The 22,187-nt window shown below is 37.1% G+C and overlaps 1 protein-coding gene across 10 annotated transcripts in view; it reads right to left on the reverse strand.

Annotated features, from left to right (window-relative positions):
* Positions 1-22,187, reverse strand: part of plekha7a (pleckstrin homology domain containing, family A member 7a) — an 87,264-nt gene that overhangs the window by 58,420 nt on the left and 6,657 nt on the right. Inside the window, exon 1 of one of the 10 annotated variants that reach the window (XM_081372503.1) lies at positions 17,913-18,021. The exons of 8 other annotated variants lie outside the window; for them this stretch is intronic. In XM_081372503.1, coding sequence (XP_081228629.1) covers positions 17,913-18,019 — 107 coding nt within the window. In that variant the 5' untranslated portion in view covers positions 18,020-18,021. Of the gene's footprint in view, positions 1-10,973; positions 11,465-17,912; positions 18,022-22,187 lie in introns of those variants that run through there. One more of the 10 variants, XM_081372504.1, reaches the window with a different exon arrangement.

The following is a 22,187-nucleotide window of genomic DNA, read 5'->3' on the forward strand; positions in this document are numbered from 1 at the left end:
TTAGTTTGAATCAGGTTTGTGAAATCCTGGTTTCCAATGACCTCTGATCAAAAATCAATGGAACAAGCAGATCTTTAAAAGTCCACCAGTTAAAATTCACAAGGTGAATGAAATAGAAATGGGATTCTTTTTTTAATTATTTTGCTTTTGTGGGATTCCAGCACATGATATTGAATAGAGAGTTTAAAAAAAATGAAACAAGGTTCAAAAGGTCTTTTCAATTAACTTTCTCACCCTGATGTTATTATGCAAACCACTGTCTCTTGCTGTCTATGACGTAAGAAGTAATTCACAAGCCTCCTTCACCTCAGGAAATCAGAAATCAGGAAATTCAATAGCTCTGACGTCTGGGGAAATGAGATTATCCAACAAGTGAGATTATTAGGCAAACTGAGCCTTGAAAGGCATTGAGAGAGAAAGTATAAAGGTAATCCTTTGTCAATACTTTCTGAATATTGTGTCTTGAGAGCGATCTTGCTATCTGAGCGGTGAGTGAAATATAGAATGTATAAATAAATGAATCACTTCTTACTAAGTCCAAAAAAACTTATCAGTAATATACACTGTATTCAAATTAAAGACACTCTTTACTTAATTTACGTTATCTCAAAAACATACCAAAAAGTGAGAGGTAAACGACACAACTCTAGTCCAATTCCAACTGTGAGAATATCTCTTTCTCTCTAATCACGGATCGCATTTCAGTGAACCTGACAAGTCCTGGGAACATTAAACTATGACAGAAGAGCGGTTGAGTGTAAACAGAATTACTCTGATGACACGGTATTCAAATGACATGTAAAGCAACTTAACCAAATAAACTGGATTGACCTGTTACGCTGGTTAACAGATTAAAGAGTATGTTAGTTCTCTCCTGGAACAACGTTTCACCTTTTATCAATATTTATTAATACATATGAACAAACATCCTTATATATAGTATAATAATTCTATGGAAACAAATTTGTTCAGTTACTTATAAGAAGGAAAAATCTCTACATGAAGATCCTATAACTAACTGCTCTTAATTTGCATAAAATTGCAATGTGTGTGTGTGTGCTGTCATTTTGGTTTCCAGGATCAATTTCTAGCCCAATTTGCATTTTAATTCCTAAGCCAAACTCTACGCCAGAATCTCACTCTCAGTGATCCATCATTATTTAAAAAATATTGAAATATCTGTTTTGATAACATATTGCCATTATCAATCAAGATACTTTGTGGCATCTTCAGAATGAGGAAATAAACTAGATTTTTAGATTTTCTGAAGACAATGAGAAAATGTGCCACTGGCAGAGTTATGATTTTTTATTTATTTTTTGCATATAAGACTAAAGGTTGCAGTGATATTAGTGAAATTTCTGCAAAAGTTTAGTTGGCAAAAAAAAAAGTCCATTATCCATCCAAGGTTGCAAATTTAACTTGTGCACTAAATTGGAATATCACATAAAAATGTGTTCAAGAGAACAAAATTGTCACTCCCTGGCAAAATTTGGTGCAAAATATCTGTAATAAAACAAAGTTGCTGCAATCGTGGACACCACTGAGGCACTTTTTCATACATCATAGATGACTTGCACCTCAGAACACAGACGAAACGCAATAAACACTGTCATGTTATCTTGCGTTCGGATGCTGGTGTTTGTGAACGCAATCATGTGAATAACTAAACCAACATTTGCGATGCAGTGCAATGACACTGATCTGCTGGTTAGTCCAGTTATGCCCTTCCACCGCTCCCTAGTTCCAACAGAAACTAAAAAACATAACTTTTTTTGTTGCGCATTGAGGGTTTGTATGCGCATTTTTAGAATTGATGTGCATATTGTCCTTTCCATCTAGCGGTTTTTATGCGATATATCCTAAGATTTGTATAAAAATAGGTGGATGGAAACAACTATCCTCAATAGAGTATTGTCACGCAGCCACTTTCAAACCAAGCAACTTTCTGATGGTCAACACGGCGAATTCGTGTGATCAACTTAAACCCAATGCGATGCAAATCTGCATTGGGAAATCGTTTGCCCTAGAGTGAAATTCGCAATTGTGCAAGATACCTATTAAAACGGCTCGATTTCAGCCATGGAAATTCGCCAAACAACGGTGAATGTGAGCGGAAAAACAAACAAGCAGACAGACTTGTCAAGGACAAAAGATGAATCTTCACATGTGTAGCCTAAGAGCAAGCATATGCAAAACACAGTTTGAAACCTATTAGCATTTATCTTAGAAAAACAGCTGGCAATTGTGGCTGCAGATTTGAAAAACCCTGATAAGGAGCCCAGAAGGAATGAACGGAGTAAAAAAAAAGAAGAAGCATACCACATCTAATTGAGCAGCTTTGAGTCTGTTCATATTCCTCATTTATTTACTGGTGCTGTTGAGCTGCATAAAACTGCTACTTGATGTCTGAAGTGAAAGCAGAGGCGGAGGTCCACTGAGGCCAGAGGAAACATGGATCTCAGTTTAAAATAGGCTCCAGCAGCCTGGGGCCCAGCGGTGTGGCCCTTCCTCTCTGTGAGAGATGTTGTTTTGTCATTGAGAAGGATGTTAGAAGAATAAAGAGTGCTGCTGTCATGGCCGAGAGAAGGCAGGAAACAGGTACAGTAATACGGCTCTTTGATCCATGCCTTTTCCTGACTATTTGTTCTGCTCAAATCTATTGTTCCCCCTTGATTCAATCTGCTGCACGTATGAGTCACTGCACTCAAGCCCACACACACACACACACACACACACACACACACACAGAGAGAGGAAGGGCAGATTATGTTCAACTAAAGATGTGTGATATTGTAATATCCCTGGTCACTGAATGTTTGTGTTTGCATGATGAGTCATGCGGACCTGACTCTAGGATTAACCTATCTAAATATGGCTCCCAAAAATAGCAAAAAAATTCAGGCGTTTGAGAATGAAGGTCACAGGTCATTTTTAAGCATTTGTTGGTGAAATAATAAGGTCATAGGATAAACCCAGTCAATTCAACGTTGGGATAGGTGATTTCAATATTTATATTTTTACTAAATTGGATGCTACAGTTTATTACACATGGACCATTTGGTCTGAGGAACCATAAAATACAGTACAAATCTAGTTGAATATAATAAATGCATGTTTTCATGTTGATTTTTAAGGCAAGAACAAACAAAAAAATTATATTTAATACTTTTTACATTCAAGACATTTACACAAATGTTTTCATGTTTTTAAAAGAAGTCTCCTAGGTTCACAATGGCTGCAATTATTTGATCAAAAATACTGTAAAATTGTATTAATATTATTAAAATTAATTGTTTTATTTAATTATTTTGTTTTAAAATAATGGCTTTTGTAACATTTTAAATAAATTGTTTTCTATTTTAATATAACCATTACTCAGTCTTTAGTGTCACATGATCATTCAGAAATCATTTACTATTATCAGTGTTGAAAATAGTTATAATATTTTAGTGGAAAACATGATACATTTTTTTTTTTTTTTTGGATTCTTTGATGAATAGAAAGTTCAAAAGAACAGCACTTATTTGAAATACAAATCTTTTGCAACATAAATGTCTTTAATGCCACTTTTTAATGCATGCTTGCTGAACAAAAGTATATTTCTTTTAAAAAAAAACTTACTGAACAGAATAAATTACAATAAAAAGCTTAAACTAGTAATCCAAAGTAAAATGATCTGACACAAGATATAAGTGTTATAATAGAATAACATTTTTTATATATGCACATGCATGTTAGTTATCTCATTGATTCTGTACAGTAGCTAGTTCAGTTATGGAAATAAGGAGATTATACAAACAATGTAGAGAAGAATTGCAATAATGAATTTATGTTTTTTTTTTTTAAATACAGGCTTTGAAATATCGTATTATTCTCATAAACAGAAACAAGCAACACTTTGGTCTGTGTGGGAGATTTGTCCATCTTGCACCCTCCTGCTCCTATAGGATTTTCCACCTGCTCCCAACTTACATTCCTGATGGTTTTTATAACGTTAGGCCTCATTCCTGCAATCCAGAATTTTTAAACCCGTTTAAAATCAGATTTTTAAGATCTGTTTAAAAGAAACTGATTTGCAGAAATGTGTCAGACTTCCCAAAGCTACAGGGAACTGAGAGATGTGCTCCACAGATTAATTGTTTAAAGAAATAACAAAATCACTATACTCTCAGACAGCCTTGCTTTAGCCAACAACTTAGTTATACCGCCCGCTCACGACTACAACATTTTTCATCTCGCCACAACAAATCTAATCAGACCTCGAGTGCCATTTTCATTGCAAACTCCACTAACAGTAGGGTACAATAGAGCTAAATACGCAGGGGATGAATTTTCCTTCCTTATAGCTGACTTTTATGGTGGTGTGTGTGTGTGTGTGGGGGGGGGGGGGGGGAGTCAAAAAAGCTTGGTGAAAAAAATAATACAATAGAATAAAAAAACAAATTAAATAATCAGTGCTTTATGCTTCCAGGTAGGTCTAACAGTAGTATTAAAGTAAGAAAATTAATAATCAAATGCAAAATAACACTGTACAGTCTTAACTGCATAAATTAAATATAGACTAATCCTTATTAAAGCTACTAAAATTGTTTAGTCAAGAGCAGTGAGTGATTTCCTCTTTCATTTATTGTCTGATTAACAATAATGACTAAGAGAGCAGCAGGTTTATTAGGCTGCTGTCACTTTAAGACCGAACGCACTGATCCAATTTACTGTTACACATGCGTTTTCTTTCTTGACTGTTTACATTCACTTAAGATATAAATGAATGTGTTTACGCGAATACTCTGGAATTTTAACCTAGTTTGTGTGTATTTGACCGTTTAAGTGGAATAAGCTGCGAAAACGAAAATTTGACCCAATAATGGCACAATAATTGACAATAAAAACAGCTGGGTGACTTTTTCAGTTGTTGACATAACATGGTTTGATTCAAATTTAATACAATTTATTAAGTTGAACGTCCACCTTAGAGATAATCACCATATTTATAATGAAACCATTATATTTCAAATGACTTATAATAAAATATAATAGTTATTGTTACTACTGTAAAGCCATTTTAAAGTATTACTTCTATATTTTTAAAATAAACATTTTAATGATAGTATTTAATAAAATAAAGAGAAAATAGTAAAGTTTTAGCTGAAGTGTTTGTTTTGAACAAGTATTAAATTTTACTTTAACTAAATTATTTGTATCAATACTAATTATTTTCCCACAAAATGTGCTGAATCAATGTGCTGAATCAATTTGTGCCTTTAGCCCTGTTGTACCCTACTAAAAGTACCAGAAAACACCATGATTGTTCAATGTATGCGGTTAACAAACAGTCAGTAGCATAAAGCAACATTATTCTCAAATATTCACACATTGGAATTTTCACCACCCACCATGACATCTGAAATTATTCAAGACATTTACGATAAGCCCTCCCCCTCTATTTCTCCGGGTCTTCATGAAAGCCCTGTGCCCTCCTCAAGAATCACTGCTTTGCTGTATGAGTAAACAAAGTCTGTTTATATTTTCTCTTGAGAATTATATTTGTATTTAGGCAATACAAGTAGGTGTCTCATCCATGTTCTTGTATGTGGCAGAAAGAGAACTATATTGTATCAGACCCTGAACCCAAACACCTGGTGCTGATCCACACACACACACACACACACACACACACACACACACACACACACAGACACACAGACACACACACACACACACACACACACACACACACACACACACACACACACACACACACACACACACACACACACACACACACACACACACACACACACACATTATTTTTAGACCTCTCTCATCCTCCAAAGACAGATGATGCACATTTTATTATTCTGCACAGCTCAATTCACATCAGTGTCAATATTTGCAGGGCTTCAGATTCATTTAAATGGGGACTGAACTGCTGCTGGCCTCGACTCTTTTACAATGCCAGATTTACATTCTATTTCACACAAAGCTAAGAGAGATTATAATGGATATCCCAATTAAAGAGAGAAACATAATTTCAGCAGCAATAAGAGACCTTCATAAATGGCTAGCATGAATTAATAATAAAGGCATTGCACACATTCACACTCTGACACAGTCAGCAAGACCTTTGCTGCTATTTGAGTCCCTTGTTGAAAAGCGACATTTAAATGTCAGACAAGCCATTTAGACTAAGGCGTGAGAAGTTTAGAGAATGAGAAGATGAATTATTATTATTATTTGCCTTGTTTTTAAGTAACAATATCTTATCTACAAGTAAAATTTACAATTTACAATTTTTTTTGTTTTTGAAACAAGCCTCTTTGAGCAAAAATGCAGTAAAATTGTGAAATATTAAGAATATATTTAATAAAAATAAATTAATTCAATATATATACTCTGAAAAAAGTATCATAATACAGTATCTCAGTCAAATTTACTTTAAATGTACAAGATGTCAATGCATTTTTACTGGAAAGCAACACTAAAGCAAGCAGAACATATGACAAATATATGGTGCAATGCATTCATGGCAAACCGTCTTCCTCTCAGGTCACATGATATATGACATCACTACTAAAAATCTCAGCAGCTTCATTTTAACCAATAAAAAGCTTAACTGCTCAATACCTTGAATGGTTCAGTCCCAAGCAGCTCTGAAAACAGTTGCCAAGCATTTTTTTTTTTTTTAGCCCTTAGTGGATTCAAGACTGACAATATCCCTTGCTGTAACATCTAATGTCCTCTCACAGAAATAAAAATGTTCCAGTTCATTGGCTAGATGTTCACTCATCACAGAGAAAGAGACACGAATGAGTCTGAGGCTCTCACAAAGCACATATCCACACATCTGGATCATCCCTCTGATCTTTGATCCTCTCAATCTTCTGACGGCGCCGGATAAATCACGGATCCGCGTCACAACGAGAATTATAAAGGCAGGATCCAGCTCAGATGAGCGTGGGACTTTTTTTAGCCCTCTTTTGGGGTCTCAGCATGGCCTCTCTGGGACCCATGCTGGAATATGATTGGTTCATGCCAGGGCTAGAGAAGCAGATGGGCTCCCTGTGCAAATTCTGCGTTTTTGTAAATGGCACAGATAATCACACCAAAGACACTGCTGTAGATTTTGTCTCAGAGCCCGGATCTTTTCATGAAGAGCTGCATTTATTATCAGCTCTGATATTACACTGCATACAGAAGAGGTCTCTGAGCACTGCATGAGGAAAATCAAAGAGCAGTTTAGTACACTTAATAGACTGATTGATTGATTGATTATAAGTGGATGTGTTTGTCATGCGTGGTGTGAGATGAGGAACTAATGAAACTGTTGATCAATTAGGAGGTACAGGCAAGTTATATGCCATCATAGTAATGAGGTCAGACTGGTCAAAACTGTTCAAATCAATCAGGACTTGAATCAAGACAATCTGCTCTTTCACTCACACCTGCTGTGTGAGCCAATCCACTCGCTGCAATTTTAACCACAACTGCTGCACACATCCACATACATGCCAATGCAAAGACATGTGCACTTACACATTAAAGTGTTCCCAACTAAAAATCAACTCTAAATATGAACTTTCACTTGTAAAGATTAGTACACAATGAGGCCTTAAAGGGAGTGTTCACCCAAAAATTTAAATTCTGTCATTTATTACCGTCACCCTCATGTCGTCCCAAACCCGTAAGACTTCCGTTCATCTGAGAGACTTCTGTCCCTCCATTGACAGCTACGCAACTACCACTTTGACGCTTCAAAGATATGAATCGAGCGGTTTATTATTATTGAACATAAACAGAAGCACATCCGAACTTGCTTGACGCGCGAGAACAAGCCTCATTGGTTCATGCTGAAGCTCAAACGTGCTGCGTAACACCAGAATAAATTGCATGTCGAAGGGAGCCCCATGCAATAAAAACTTTTATGTAGGAGCTCAGAATGATGCATCCATCCATTCATTCTCCAAGCCCCTTATCCAGGTATGCTGGAGCTTAACACAAATGTGAATCTGAAATGTCTATAAATGTGCTACTCAACAGAGCAGATCATTACGATATAGATTTTATGAAGTTATAAACATAATGCAAACCAAATACTATAATGACTTGGCGTAGCCAACTATGTTATTCTATTGTTAAAGATGAGATGATCTGTAGGAGTTGATGAGATGATCTGTAGGAGTTGCTTCACCAAAAAGTGTCAACCCTCCCCACTCCTCGACAGTTTTATGGGCAGGGGTTTTATGGGCAGTTTCAGTTTATCTCTGCAATTTCAAGCTAGCTACAATTTATGGACTTTTTAATTGCATGTATGCATTCATGCATGACAATTTATAAAGTACAATCACTAAATATGTCACTTTTACCAAGCCATTTAGAAAAATCAAACAGATAGTAAAATTTTACGGATTACTCTTCAGATGACACAATCCTTAATCCAGTGGTTCCCAAATTTGTGAAAGGACTGCCAGTGCCAAGTAAAAATAAAGAAGACAATGAATCTACTTTAAATGCACATCTACCAAAACAATGTGTCTATACCAGACACGAGCAGTGCAACGCGACAAAAGCAGATAGAACCCATTATAATCTAGCCTGACAAGCCAGACCCACATCAAGATGTTGGGTCTGGGAACACACCATTGGCAGGGCTCAATCCGAGGGGCGGGATATAAACCGTTGTCTTTCAAATTCCCTCTGCACGCAATAGGATAGCGCTATAACCAACCACCAGCGGAGCTAGTTGATAGATGAAACTTTTGGCGTATTCGGTCGGCACATCACATCTTCCTTTTTTAAGAATGACTTCAGTGCCGTTCTTTGTTCTTTTCTCAAAGAAAAGCTTAACTCCAAGTCTTCCAGAGTCGCGGCCAAAGCCGTTTCGAAAGACCGCTGTTCGCCAGCAGCAGCAGCTCTTCTTTGTTCTCAAGTAGCAGGGAATTCACGCGGAACCATCACAACTCTGCCGTCATTATGTTAAGCCCGCCCACCGACTCTATACACGATGTGATTGGCCTGACTAGAGTTTGTTTTTTCCAGCTCGCAAGCCAACGGAGAGTTGCTGGACGACACTGGCTGCAAAATAAAATTTGCTGCCGGTGGGGTGCGTCTAGATTTCTAGGCTAATTATAATCAGTGAGGCTGTCTACACTGGATGTGGAGCGGCAATATGCAACATGACAAATTTCTGACAGTAAACTGATGCCCCGTTCAATTTCTGACATGCTCACACAACTTCTGACACAAAGGAGAAATGGATTTGCAACGGTCATTTTGTCACGGCCAGTTTAGACACCCTCGAGACAAGAAAATATAATGAGGCATATCTCGCTCTCGGATTCACCAGTACAACTGTGGTATTGAAGAGAGACCACACAAGTGTGTTGTGTGCTTCAAAATATTCTGACAGCATGAAGCTGAACAAGTTAAGATGCCACTTAAAGACTTCAAATCACAAACACAAAGAGAAGCCTGTTGAAGTTGAGAAGTTGTAGTACTGTATTAATTACGATGTTACAAATAAATCCTATAGGATTTTGTATGCAAGGTCATGTATGTGGGTGCATCTAGGTGCGGTCTTGAAAATATTTTCCTCTACAAAAGGGGGGCCCAACAGAAAAAGTTTGGGAACCACTGCCTTAAAGGGATAGATCATCCAAAAATTAAAATTCTGTCATCATTTACTCACCCTCAAGTTGTTCCAAACCTGTATGAATTTCTTTCTTCTGCTGAACACAAAAGAAGATATTTTGAAGAATGGAAGAAACCAAACAGTTGATGGGCTTCCATAGTATTTTTTTTTTTCATACTATGAAAGTCAATTGGGTCCATCAAATGTTTAGTTACCCAAATTCTACTAAATATCTTATTTTGTGTTCAGCAGAAAAAAGAAATTCATACAGGTTTGTAACAACATGAGGGAGAATAAATGATGACAAAATGTTAATTTTTTGGGTGAACTATCCCTTTAATGAAGCAAAAACTTTAGCTCAAACCTCAAACTTGTAGTCCAAGAGAAGAGTAAATGAATTGTTACTCAACATCAGCTAAGCAACACTTTCAGCAAAGCATTATCAGGTGAATCAATAGCAAAGCACTTTCATATGGTGGTTAAACAAATGCTAGAGAAGTAGGGCTGCTTTATAAAACAAATGTAGGTTACACTGACTTTTTATAGCCAGGGAAAGTGAACAGTAAACACATTATGCTGATGGAAGTTGTTAAAGAAGCAACTCACAATAATGGGTTTGGCGTAATTATCTGAAAACAAAGCGAAGTGGAATAAAGCAACCCCTGCTGTGCCTCTGAAAGTACACAAAAAACATAAGTCAACTGAACAACAGTAGTATTTCCACTGAATCATGAGAAATGCATCTGAGCCAAAAGCCTGCAATGAGTAAATAATGAAAGAACAATCTCTTTTTAAGCAATCAGGAAAGAGTTAGAGTTTAAAGTAAACACACTTGTATTTGCAAGTAGATTGGAATGTTGCAGCTGGTATTCAAGAAATACAAAACCGTCAGTTAGGAGGACAACAAAACATGAAGGCATGCGGTCAGATTGTGGAGCACACAATACACCTTCACAGAGAGTATTTATGACATGTTTTAATGCATCACGTCTTCCCTTCCGCAGAACTCGCTCAACTTGCCAGTTCAACAGGACCTGTTGGAATTCCACAATGCCTTGACATAAATAAAGCAGTTCTCATTCATTCCCACAGCAGTGTAATCCCTGCCACAGACACACGTGATTTCGATTTAATCTAGTTTTATCCAACTAAAACCTGCCAAACGGTTTCAGCATCAACAGCCAGGCAGATCCATCCTGAAATGACCCCTCGGGAAGGATTCTGTGGACACTCCCCATTACAGGAAGAGGAAAGCGAATGCGAAATGTTGCCAAAATCCAATTCAAATACTTCATCATTAACATTCAATGTGATCTAAAATAAAAGAGGAAGGCCAACCCACCGGTACGGTACATGGTAAAAGGGGTGAGCGGGATGAGGTTGGTATTGGTTGGAATATCCTGACTGGCTCCACATGTTTAATCCAAACAGCTCCAAACTTCCAAACGAATGACTGACACTTACAGAAAGCCCAGTTCTGTTGCTTTCAGTTTAATAGCAAAGTGAACGCAGGCTTCATGAAGGAGAGGAAAACAATGCAAGAAATGGAAAGAATCAGTCCGGGTAAAAGGAAAGAGTCCCGAGAAGAGCCCCAATGCAATAGTTCCAGAATCTAAATCTCATCCATTTCTCAGGAGTGAGCAGCAGAGAGGTTTCAGAGCTCCGTGGACGTCAAAACACAGAATAGGTAAAACCAACACGTTTCGCCGTTGAATCAGGCAAAGGCGTAAGCATCGTGATTTTGCTGTCTGTGTGGAGTCTCCTATCTCCGACGCTCCTGTTTCCTCACCAGCCACACACACACACACACACACACACACACACACACACACCAGTCTTCTGCTCTGACGTACCTCTGCACACACTCACGGGGAGGGGGGAAAGAGGAAGGGAGGGGTAAAAAGAGCAAACCTACTCTTTTTGAATCTCTGCCTGTCTCTATCACAGGATGTGCAGTGTTGTTGGAGGGAGAGATGGGAAATATATATATATATATATCAATGAAAGAGAGACAGAATGATCTGGAAATGTAATTGATCAATGAATAAAATAAACAACACAGGTGCTCTTCAACTCTGCTCGGAGAAAAGAAAAGTCACTGGCTGGGTCCGAAACTGAAAATTGCTTCCACACAGAACGTGTTTTTGCATTCCACTATGCTGGTTTTTCTTTCTTTTCTTTTTTTCAATGTAAACATGCATCGGAATTTTTAATCAAAATGTCAAAACTCGATCTTCTGCTGAAACAGACATTGATTGCAAGCTAGCATTCATATCCGCGCCTCCATTCAATAAAAACCGATGGACAGAGTCAAATCCAACCCTACGTCTTTTTCAATAATCCACTTTATTTGATATACGACACAATACATGAAAAAGATCTGTTACCTTGTTAAAGCGAGACTTAAAAGGTTAAAATATAGAAAAAGAAAAGTATAAACTAAAGTGAATAAAGTGTGAGTGGCATTGTAATCTCAGTTTCAATCTTCATGAGCCTCATGCTGGCAGAAGAAAACGATCTCATCTAGGCCTTCACTGGGGTTGAATGTGAATTTAAGTGAATTATTTGAAAGCTAAAACTTTGGCTCCACAAAGCAGAGATTAAAATAAGAGAACATATTTCATAGTCTCCTCCCAGATGGGATTTGTTTTTAGTTAGTGTCAGCACAAAGAAGCATTAAAATAACTCATATTCCCACATATTCATTCTTTGCTTTGTCTACTTTCAAGTTGTCTTAAAGCGGCATGAAATGAAAATTCATCCAATCTGTTTTGGTAAATGCACATTATAGAATGATTAATCCATGTATGTTTATTTTTTTAAGAATATTTAATCAAAATGTCACAACTTCTGTTGAATATGACAGATTTCTCTGGACTCCGTTTAGTCCACTTAAGAGAATTATGGATATTATGAAAAGGAGTAACATTCTTCAAAAAGAAATTAAATTACATGGAGGATCAGGGTAAATGATGGTAGAATTTTTATTTTAAAGCTGCATGAAACGGAAGTTGCGATAGTCTTTTCTTCCCAATTGTGATGTATATTCGAGTGAAACAGCTTCTCAAACAATAAAAGAAAATGTAGGGCAGTACTTGATTTTCTCCATCAGGAATTGATTGGATGGTTGTGGTTTGCTATTGGTGGATTTCATGTGAGTGACAGGATGTCCCGCCCTCACGCCAGTAAACTTGATCAGAGAAGAGAAGAGATGTCGCTGCAAAATTTATTACAGGGTCAAATTTATATATAAAAAACAAACAAAAAAAAAACTGATGTTCACGGAAAATCATTATAATAAATATTGCAAAAACCATGTCAATTTTTATTTTTATGGTGACTAAGGTAAACCTGTATGCATGAAGGTGATCTTTTCAAATCAATATTAGAAATAAATCAGAGATCAACAGATGTGTAACTTTAAAGAGGACAGATCATCCTCTTCTCTATGTGCAATTACATGGAATGCCTCCTTGGGGCATTGAAGGGTTGTCAGTGCTTTATTTAAATCGGTGAGTAAGAGTTAGACTAATGAGCTGCATTAAATAAGCCACAGAGGTTAAGCTGGCTAGCCAGTGACTGGCACAATTACGTGTCCTCCATCACTACTCACCACATGAGGCAACTACCTCATGAATACACACTGTAATACATGCAATGCATATGATTCCATATATCATGATGCAACATCATATCCTAACTTGATCCCGATTGAATCTGCGCCAAACACACCACTGTGTCACGGATTTTCCTTGAAGCTGTGCCCATGTTCATCACAGACGTGTGCGGTCATTAGATTTTTGAATGTGTGTTCTGGTCAATGTTATCAGCTAAAGGGAAGTGTGTGATTAGTGACGTACACACAGCTTATCGGCAGCACACAGCAGTCTGAAGAACATACAGTCATCAAAGTCAAGAGGACATCTTCCCTGATGTGTGAGGATTTGCCTTATAAATCTTACCACCAGCCTCTTTCTCTGTGTGTCAACACAGAAACCCAAGCTCACTGAGTTATGACCTTCTGGGGACTATTCTGGTACACTGAACGAGTTCAGACTTGCAACACATTATTAAAAGCAAAGTGATATGCCTCGATAATTCACAACTAATATCCTAATTTAAGAGACTTGCATACAAAATCACTGCTGGAGGCAATATTTGTGTTTTGAGACATTTGATTCGAAACGTTAAAAAACGAATAAAACACAGGAAGCTGCAAACATACACTACCCTTTAAAAGATTAAGGCCGATACGATTTTTTAAAATGTATTTTAAAGACGTCTCTTGCACTCAATGTGAGATATTACTAAAATTTAAAATAACTGTTTTCAAATATTTTAAAATTTACTTTATTCCTATGTTGCAAAGAGGAATTTTCAGCATCATTAGTCTCCAGTCTTCAGTGTCACAATGATCCTTCGGAAATCATTCAAAAATCCTGATTTGCTGCTAAAAATTTATCAATGTTGAAAACAGTTCTGCTGCTTAATATTTTTGTGGAAACTATGACACATTTTTTTTAGTTTTCTTTGATGAATGGAAAGTTCAAACGAACCGCATTTATTTGAAATATTTACAGACTTCAACATTGCTACAAAAAAAATACTTTTGATTAATTAAATGGGTTATTGCCCATTAAAAAGAAAATCGTACTGACCCCAAACTGTTGAACAGTAGTAGCATTCACTCAATGCAAAATCAACACAGCAACTAAACATCTATATTTTAGTAAAAAAAGTATGGCTTACTAGTACTACTGCCGTCTCAAGAGCATCTATGAACCAGATATTTTATTCCAGATCTCAGAAGACCTTACTATTTTTACACATCGTACTACAAGATAGCCTGCAGAGCTTATCCACACTATTACACAAACAGTAATGCTCACAAACTGTACAAGACAGAGAAATATTAGACAGCAATATCAATATCAATAGAAATTTTAAATCTGCTTAAAACGGAGAAATCAAATCGGAATATTGATTTTCAACTTCATAATCAATGACTGAATTATGACTAAGTTTAATCTCCAAATGTAAATCTGCTTCTTCCCTGTTAATACAATTCTTTAAATAATATCATGAGACAGAGCGAGACTCCTGTTTCAGAATAAAACAAAAGGTAAATATTTGGTAGGCTACTTCTCTGTTATACCCAGTGATGCATGTGACAGAACGACCCAATACTAACTTGTTGGAACTCATATTTTCTACAGTGCATTCAGAATCCAATATCAGTCTATGTGAGTGTGTGTGTGTGTGTGCAACGAACGTTTTTCATAACAGGTATGAAAATGGGCCATGAATCAGTCAATCAGCATCTTTCATTAAAGCTCTATTAACATCCATTACCTCCTAAACAAACAGTCACTGACCTAGTTAATAAAAAACATGGCATTTCAGTGTAATGGAGGGTCCAGTCAGAACATCAAAGGTTCAATTTTAAACTACATATGGATGCACTAAATCAAAGTTTTCACAGACCCGACAAATCTTCATTTCACAGGCCTTGGACTTCACTGAAAAGCTGAAATTGGAATAATCTCTCACTGTGAAAGGTGTCTGTGGGGAAGATTTCTTTCGGTGGGTGATGCAAACAGGCCAAATCACACTTTGGGAAGAAAACACCATTCCTACTGAATCCAGATAAAACAGGCATATGCACTTTGGGATGTAAATTGTACTGTACAAATAGAAGACAGCATGTCTATCATACTTGAATTGGTCATGGTAATTGATAATAGCAAAAAGTTATGAGTAAACAACCTTTCTTGGAAGTGACTATTTATAAGTGATGTTTTCAGAGCGCCAATTACATAAATGTTTAAAACTCTTTCATTTGCCTTTACAAAGTTACATGTTTTCAAAGTGCTTTGTCTATGATGGAAACTGCTAGAATTCCATATAGCAATCATGAACATTAGCACTTTACAACAGGGGTGTCCAAACACGGTCCTGGATCGCCACTAGCCGCGTTTCCATCACCCTTCAGATTGCGCACATTGAAATTGCGAATTGAAAATACGCCCAATGGAAACACGTCAATTTCGCAAACACTTCCATTTATCCCAAAAAGTTTTTACGCTCGCATGAGGTGATTTTTCAGGCAATTCGAAAAAGAAATATTTCGCTAAACGGCAATGGAAACAGTTTTTGCGCATTTACAGGTCACCTGACGTAGATGACGCGGTGTGTTTATACAGAATACGAGACAGAGTTCTTTATTAAACTCATAAAAGACAGAAGGGGAATATTACAGGAATATTACAGGAATACTGGATTCTAAACCTCAAAGAAATGCCACAATCAAGACCTCGAAGCAGAAATGAGTGAGAAACACCTCATTTGTGCCGCTCACAGTATAAGGGTCTTTCCTTGCCATTAATGATTGGATAACACACATACGTCTCCTTTGATTAATAAAAATGGCCAGTGCAGTGGTTGAGATATACATAAACCTACCAACGTCTGTTGCTATGATTTTTGGAATGACTTATCGCGAGAGGAGAAAATTAAGTTTTAGTCGCATAACATCGGTTAATGGAAACGCCGTAATCTCACAATAATTTTTTGTCGACTTTTAGAAAAAAAATCGCGCAAATCTGTAATGGAAACATGCTTACTGTCCTGTGGAGTTTATCTCCGGCTTGCCTCAACACCCCTGCCTGGAAGTTTCTAGTATCCCTATAAAGACCCTGATTAGCATGATCAGGTGTGTTTAATTGGGGTTTAATTGGCCCTCCAGGAGCAGGATTCGACACTGCTTTACAACATCTCTTACAACTGTCTTGAATAGACCTTGAGGCACATCAACAAAACCTATCAGAGTCTACAAGTCTATCAATATTTATTAGACTGACCTGAATGTTACTTTTGAAGGAAACTGATTTGCTTGTTAAGTTACCATGTTTTTGTCATTGCAACTAAAAGAAAATGTAACACATAAATAAAAAAACCTCTGTCACCATCTGCTTTTTTCTGATAACGTGAGGTTTTAAATCCAGTATTTAGCAGTTGTTGACCCACTAAGGCAGGATTTAATGATTCAGAAACAATGAAACAGCCTGGTGCTATCAAAGAGACTTCAAACAGCAATAATTATGAATAATTCAAGATGCAGAAAGAACAGAGATCATTTTAGGTTGGATATTCTTCCAATAGTTTGGTCTTCAAAACATCCCTATGCACCGATGACACATCCCACGACAATATTATTAATGTGCAGTGTGTCAAAGCCCTGCTTTATCAAAGCAAATGTGAAGAAAATGTCCTAAACATGACAACTTCTCGCTGGAATCATGTGAGGCGTCACATCCATGCAAACATCAAGCACCAGCCGGTCTCATTCTGTCCTCATTAACGACTTAAAGAAGTATCTCGGGTGAAAACGAGGGCTTGAAGATGATCAGCAAACAAGAAGGGCAGAATTTTTACAGCACTAATGCTGCATAGCATTTCATCTAATAATAAATAAAAAAAAGTTAGATAAGGCTCTAAGAGATTTGCAAACAGGACATCAAATTACCAAGATCTTTGGCATTAGTTATGAAAGATGAATTTCAACTAATTATCAAAGACAATTTACATATTCATTTGTTTGCCTTCCTGCAACTGTTGCAGTTTCATTTGACTGAAGCAGTGAATATAATGCATAAAGCTTAGAGAAAACCTCATTAGTACTAGATTGGGTGTTTTTTTAAGAAAAGGTACTTCGCCACCAAGTTGATACCAAAATTAAACAGCTTGAGGCATTCTGATTGGCTGTCAATGCTTTTATTATTGATCAACTGGAAAAAAAATTAAACTGAAATAGATTCCAATTAAATTGTTCCTCTGTATTGTTATCTTTACAGCTATGGTGTGGACTTCCCTATTTTCAGATATATATGATTATTAAAACTTTCAAATATATTTTTAGTTATTTAACATAGTTACAGTTGTCATAGCTAACATCCCATTCAAAATGGTATTTAGCTGTTATATCCAAACAAAACCAGGCATTTATCAATATTCACTTATGTGTATGCACCTGTGGCCAATCATATATCTCAATAACATTTATTGAATGGTGTCCAATCCTGTTTGCCTCTTTAAATAGGTACTCTAGACAGAATCAGCAGTCTGCGGTACAGCACTTCACTAGTAAACACTCCAAGAACAGCGTTGGTTAATACAACTTTATATTTTTGTGAATGAGAAACTATATTTTTAACTGATATACAGGGATGCCAAACTGCACCACATCCTCTAAACAGATCAGAACGGTGTCAGAGACATGTACCTGTCTATTGCGAAGATGACCCTGTCCGTCTCTGGCCGTGCAACCTTGTGTCTGACCAGCACCGTCTCATGACCAGAGTCCCCTTCACGACCACAGCAGTTCCCCATTCCCGACCTCGTCTCTGTCCGAATATCTCCTGTCTCTGCCTGTCCAAGTCTGCCAGGGACGGACACACGATCTGATGCTGCACTGAGATGCCAATGCTAATGTTTGCAGTGGGGGCGCTAGGGGTTCAGGGAGCCAACGCCTCCGGTTTTCACAAAGCATGCCTTTAGCTAGCCTAATCTGCCTCTCAATTTCTCCTTTGTCCCGCCACCTCCAGCTAGTGTTCTGTCCTGCAGAGCCCACTGAGTCAGAGCCACTGATATCCATCACAAGAGAACACTGTTCCATAAGCATTCCCACAGTGAGACATCACAAACCATATAAAATAAGTGCTTGACAAGTGATATCAGGGCTCGACAATAAGGACTGCCCGATGGCCCGCAAATACTGAAGCGAATTCACTTTCACTTTGAGCAGACATATTCACACTAAATCATGTCAAAATGTCCGTATTGGCGAGTATCCTTGTAAACATAGTCTGTTATGTCTTGAGTAAATGTAAGCAGTTGAGAAATAAAACGCATGTGTAACAGTACATTGGATCCGTGCAGCTCTTAAAGTGACAGCAGCCTAATAAACCCGCAGCTGTCTGTGTTTTTAAAGGAACACGCCGGCTTTTTGGGACTTTAGCTTATTCACCGTATCCCCCAGAGTTAGATAAGTCCATACATACCCTTCTCATCTCCGAGCGTGCCGTAACTCTGTCTGACCGAACTCTCTGTTCCTCACCACAGGGTTTCTCCGGTGCTGCGAGCAAATCACTCCGCCCAAGTAGCAGTGCTTCGCCTTCTGAGAATATAGTTCCCAGTATACAGTTAGAAGATGGCTGTGTCTCATGTGACCTTGTTATTTGTACACGCTGTGACTATACAAATCACAACATGTAATAGGAAAATGTTGGTGTTATTTTGTCACTTATTGGGAGCAGTATGCTAGCTGGAGCCATTTACCTCCAGTCTTTGTGCTAAGCTAGGCTAGCGGTGGGTGCGTCAGGCAGAGTTACGGCACGCACGGAGATGAGAAGGGTATGTATGGACTTATCTAACTCTGGGGATACGGTGAATAAGCTAAAGTCCCAAAATGTCAGCGTGTTCCTTTAATGTTAATCAAACAAGAGAAAGAAAAAAACTCACTCACTGCTCTTGACTAAACAACTTTTGTAACTTTAATAAGGGAAGTAGAAAGTGGTTTAAAGTGGAAATGTCATAATGTACTGCCAAAAGAGAGCATTTTAGGGTTTTCAACTCTGAAAGATATCTGTAAGATATAGATTCAGGTAAAAGAGTGCAGTTTGTGAGCCTGATCTTCTGGAGAAGGGGACCTGATAGCTTTAGGTGGAGTGTCCTCTACCAGCATCAGATATGGGACAAGGTTGAACAGATGGGGAAAAAATATTCTCATCAGACCCTCTCTTTCTCTCTGTAGGTCATTTTAATTGACTTGTCTTGCACAGCTATGATAGCAGTAAAAATGACAATGCAATCAGAGAGTCTGGGGGCATTTCTGACAGTATCTTCAATCACTAACAAGCTAGAGTGATGATGGATATTTAGCTCTGCCCGAGAAAAAAGCTTCCTCTGCAATTATGAGTCATCAACTTTTTGTGGTGTGATTGTTTGGATGTCCAGAATTTTCATCGGCTGTTTAAAGTTTGTATGCCTAATGAATTTAAACTAGTATCTACTTACAAAAATATAATGAACATTCTACATGTATGCATGAACATTATCAATATGTAATTATGTTTGAAGTATCTTTACTCAACTTTTCCCCCGGCTGTCTAAAGTTTTAATGCCGAATGAATTTAATATTTATTCTTAAAATATGTACATCAGATCTTACCAGATATAATGATCTGATATCAAAAGATGGTAGACAGCAGGCAGACTTTTGCTAGTTTGTGAGTTGAAAGAAAAAGTACAAAATGTTTTTAAAAGGAATCTCTTCTGCTCACCAAGGCTGCATTAATTTGATCAAAATACAGTAAAAACAGAATTTTCAGCATCATGACTCCAGTCTTCAGTCACATGATCCTTCAAAAATCATTCTAATATGCTAATTTGTTGCTCAAGAAACATTTCTGATTATTATCAATGTTAAAAACGAGTTTTTATTTTTGTGAAAACTGTGATAGATTTTTTAGGATTCTTTGATGAATATAAAGAACAGTATTATTTGAAATAGAAATGGTTTGTAACATTATATTGTAAATGTCTTTACTGTCCCTTTTGATCAATTGAATGCATCCTTGCTGAATAAAAGTATTAATTTCTTTAGATAGCCTGAGAATCTGTGTTTGCACACTGAGAAAAGGCTTTTTTTGCCAAAGAACATGTATTTATTGTATTCATCTTCAGTATATTATAGCTGTATGTGAACCACAAGCTGTCATAGTAATAGAACTAAAGCTGCAATTTGGTTTCTGAAAGACGTTTTAGAAATAAACAGCAACTGAACTGCCTATTTTCTATAAAACCAATGAATACTCATTGTCTCCCAATATCCACATTTCAGTGCTTGCAGTCTCAAAATTTCCTTAATGGAAGTCAAATGACTTCATGTCAAACAAGTGATAAAAAACACTAGGTTCACATGGACTTAACGATGTAAGAATATTAATAAAACAAAAGAAGTAGCTCTCACACTCCCTCGGTGATGGCGATGTAAGTCAAGTGTAACAGTAAAGACAGGATCTGAGAATCAAGTTACAAAGACAATGTGCTCAGTGGATTTCTCCCACTCTCACAGCCTGGAGGGCACATTAATATGTAATAGCTCAGGAAAGCTCACTCATTTTTAATCATAAAGAGATTCATAAATATGAACCACACTGAGCTGCTTGGCTCACACCATCCTTAAGGCCGAAAAAAACATCCTAGTTTCATATCCTAAGGGTCTGAGCTGTGCATGATTAATCATTTAGTTGCTATGGAACTTGAAATCAAACACAGCAGTTCATAAAAAAAAAATTGATAAGATAAACCAAGTGTTTGTGATAAGCGTGAACTACATTCATTGGATATGCTTCTGCATTTGAGCTGTGATATCATCACCTTATTATCAAGACCTGTTGAAAACCCAAAATGTGACTCAGCGTACGTTGTATTCTTCTGAAGTCACAGGGAAAGCAGGATTCTCATATCCACCCCCTGCTGACTGTTGGGATAACTACAGTCTGGCTATCATCCTCAGACGGTTCACAAACAACATGAGGTGCATTGCACACTGAACAGATGTTTGGCAGAATATCTTAGATTCATAGCATTGAAGATATTTAAGAGTTTATTTAAAGGATTAAAAACCTAAAATTAATTTGTTCATCATGTAAAGCTTGTAAAGCATCATGTCTCTTCAGAAAATTGAGACGAAACTGCTCAATTCATATTAGTTTCACAATATCTTTATGAACTTTTTGAAGCGTCAAAGCGGTAGTTGCGTAGCTGTCAATGGAGGGACAGAAAACTCTCAGAATTCATCATAAAGGTCTTCATTTGTGTTCTGAAGATGAACGAAAGTCTTACGGGTTTGGAACGACATGAGGATGAGAAATTAATGACAGAATATGGAAAATGGAGAAATAATAAGGCCCATTCCTAATCATTTTTACATGGAGAGAAGAAAAGAGTGCAGATAATGATCATCAGAGAAAGCAGGACTATCTTGTTTTACATAACATTAGCAAGCTGATATAATGGATCAGCGTAAACCAACACCAAGTGGGCCAAAAAAATGTATTTAATGCAAAGTAAACAGATTTACAGTAAAGGTTCATGTAGCAGCAATACGGGATTTTAAGTGGATTTTCAATTAATACAGTTTGATACTGTATTGTATGAGGTTCAGGTAAAAAATTAAAGATAGAAGGAAGAGAAAGTATACAACCATTCAAAAGTTTGGTTTTATTAAAGGGTTAGTTCACCCAAAAATGAAAATTCTGTCAGTAATTACTCACCCTCATGTTGTTCCAACCGCGTAAGACCTTCGTTCATCTTCGGAACACAAATTAAGATATTTTTGATTAAATCTGAGTGCTGTCTCACTCCTCCATAGGCTGCTAGGTGACCGAAACTTGCTGGCCCAGAAAAGTTATTAAAGAGATCGTTAATATAGTCCAAGTGACTCCAGTGGCTCCATCTTAAGTATATCAAGCGACGAGAATACTTTTTGTGC

The sequence above is a fragment of the Scardinius erythrophthalmus genome, assembly GCF_964197995.2.
Source record: "Scardinius erythrophthalmus genome assembly, chromosome: 8".
Taxonomy (NCBI): domain Eukaryota; kingdom Metazoa; phylum Chordata; class Actinopteri; order Cypriniformes; family Leuciscidae; genus Scardinius; species Scardinius erythrophthalmus.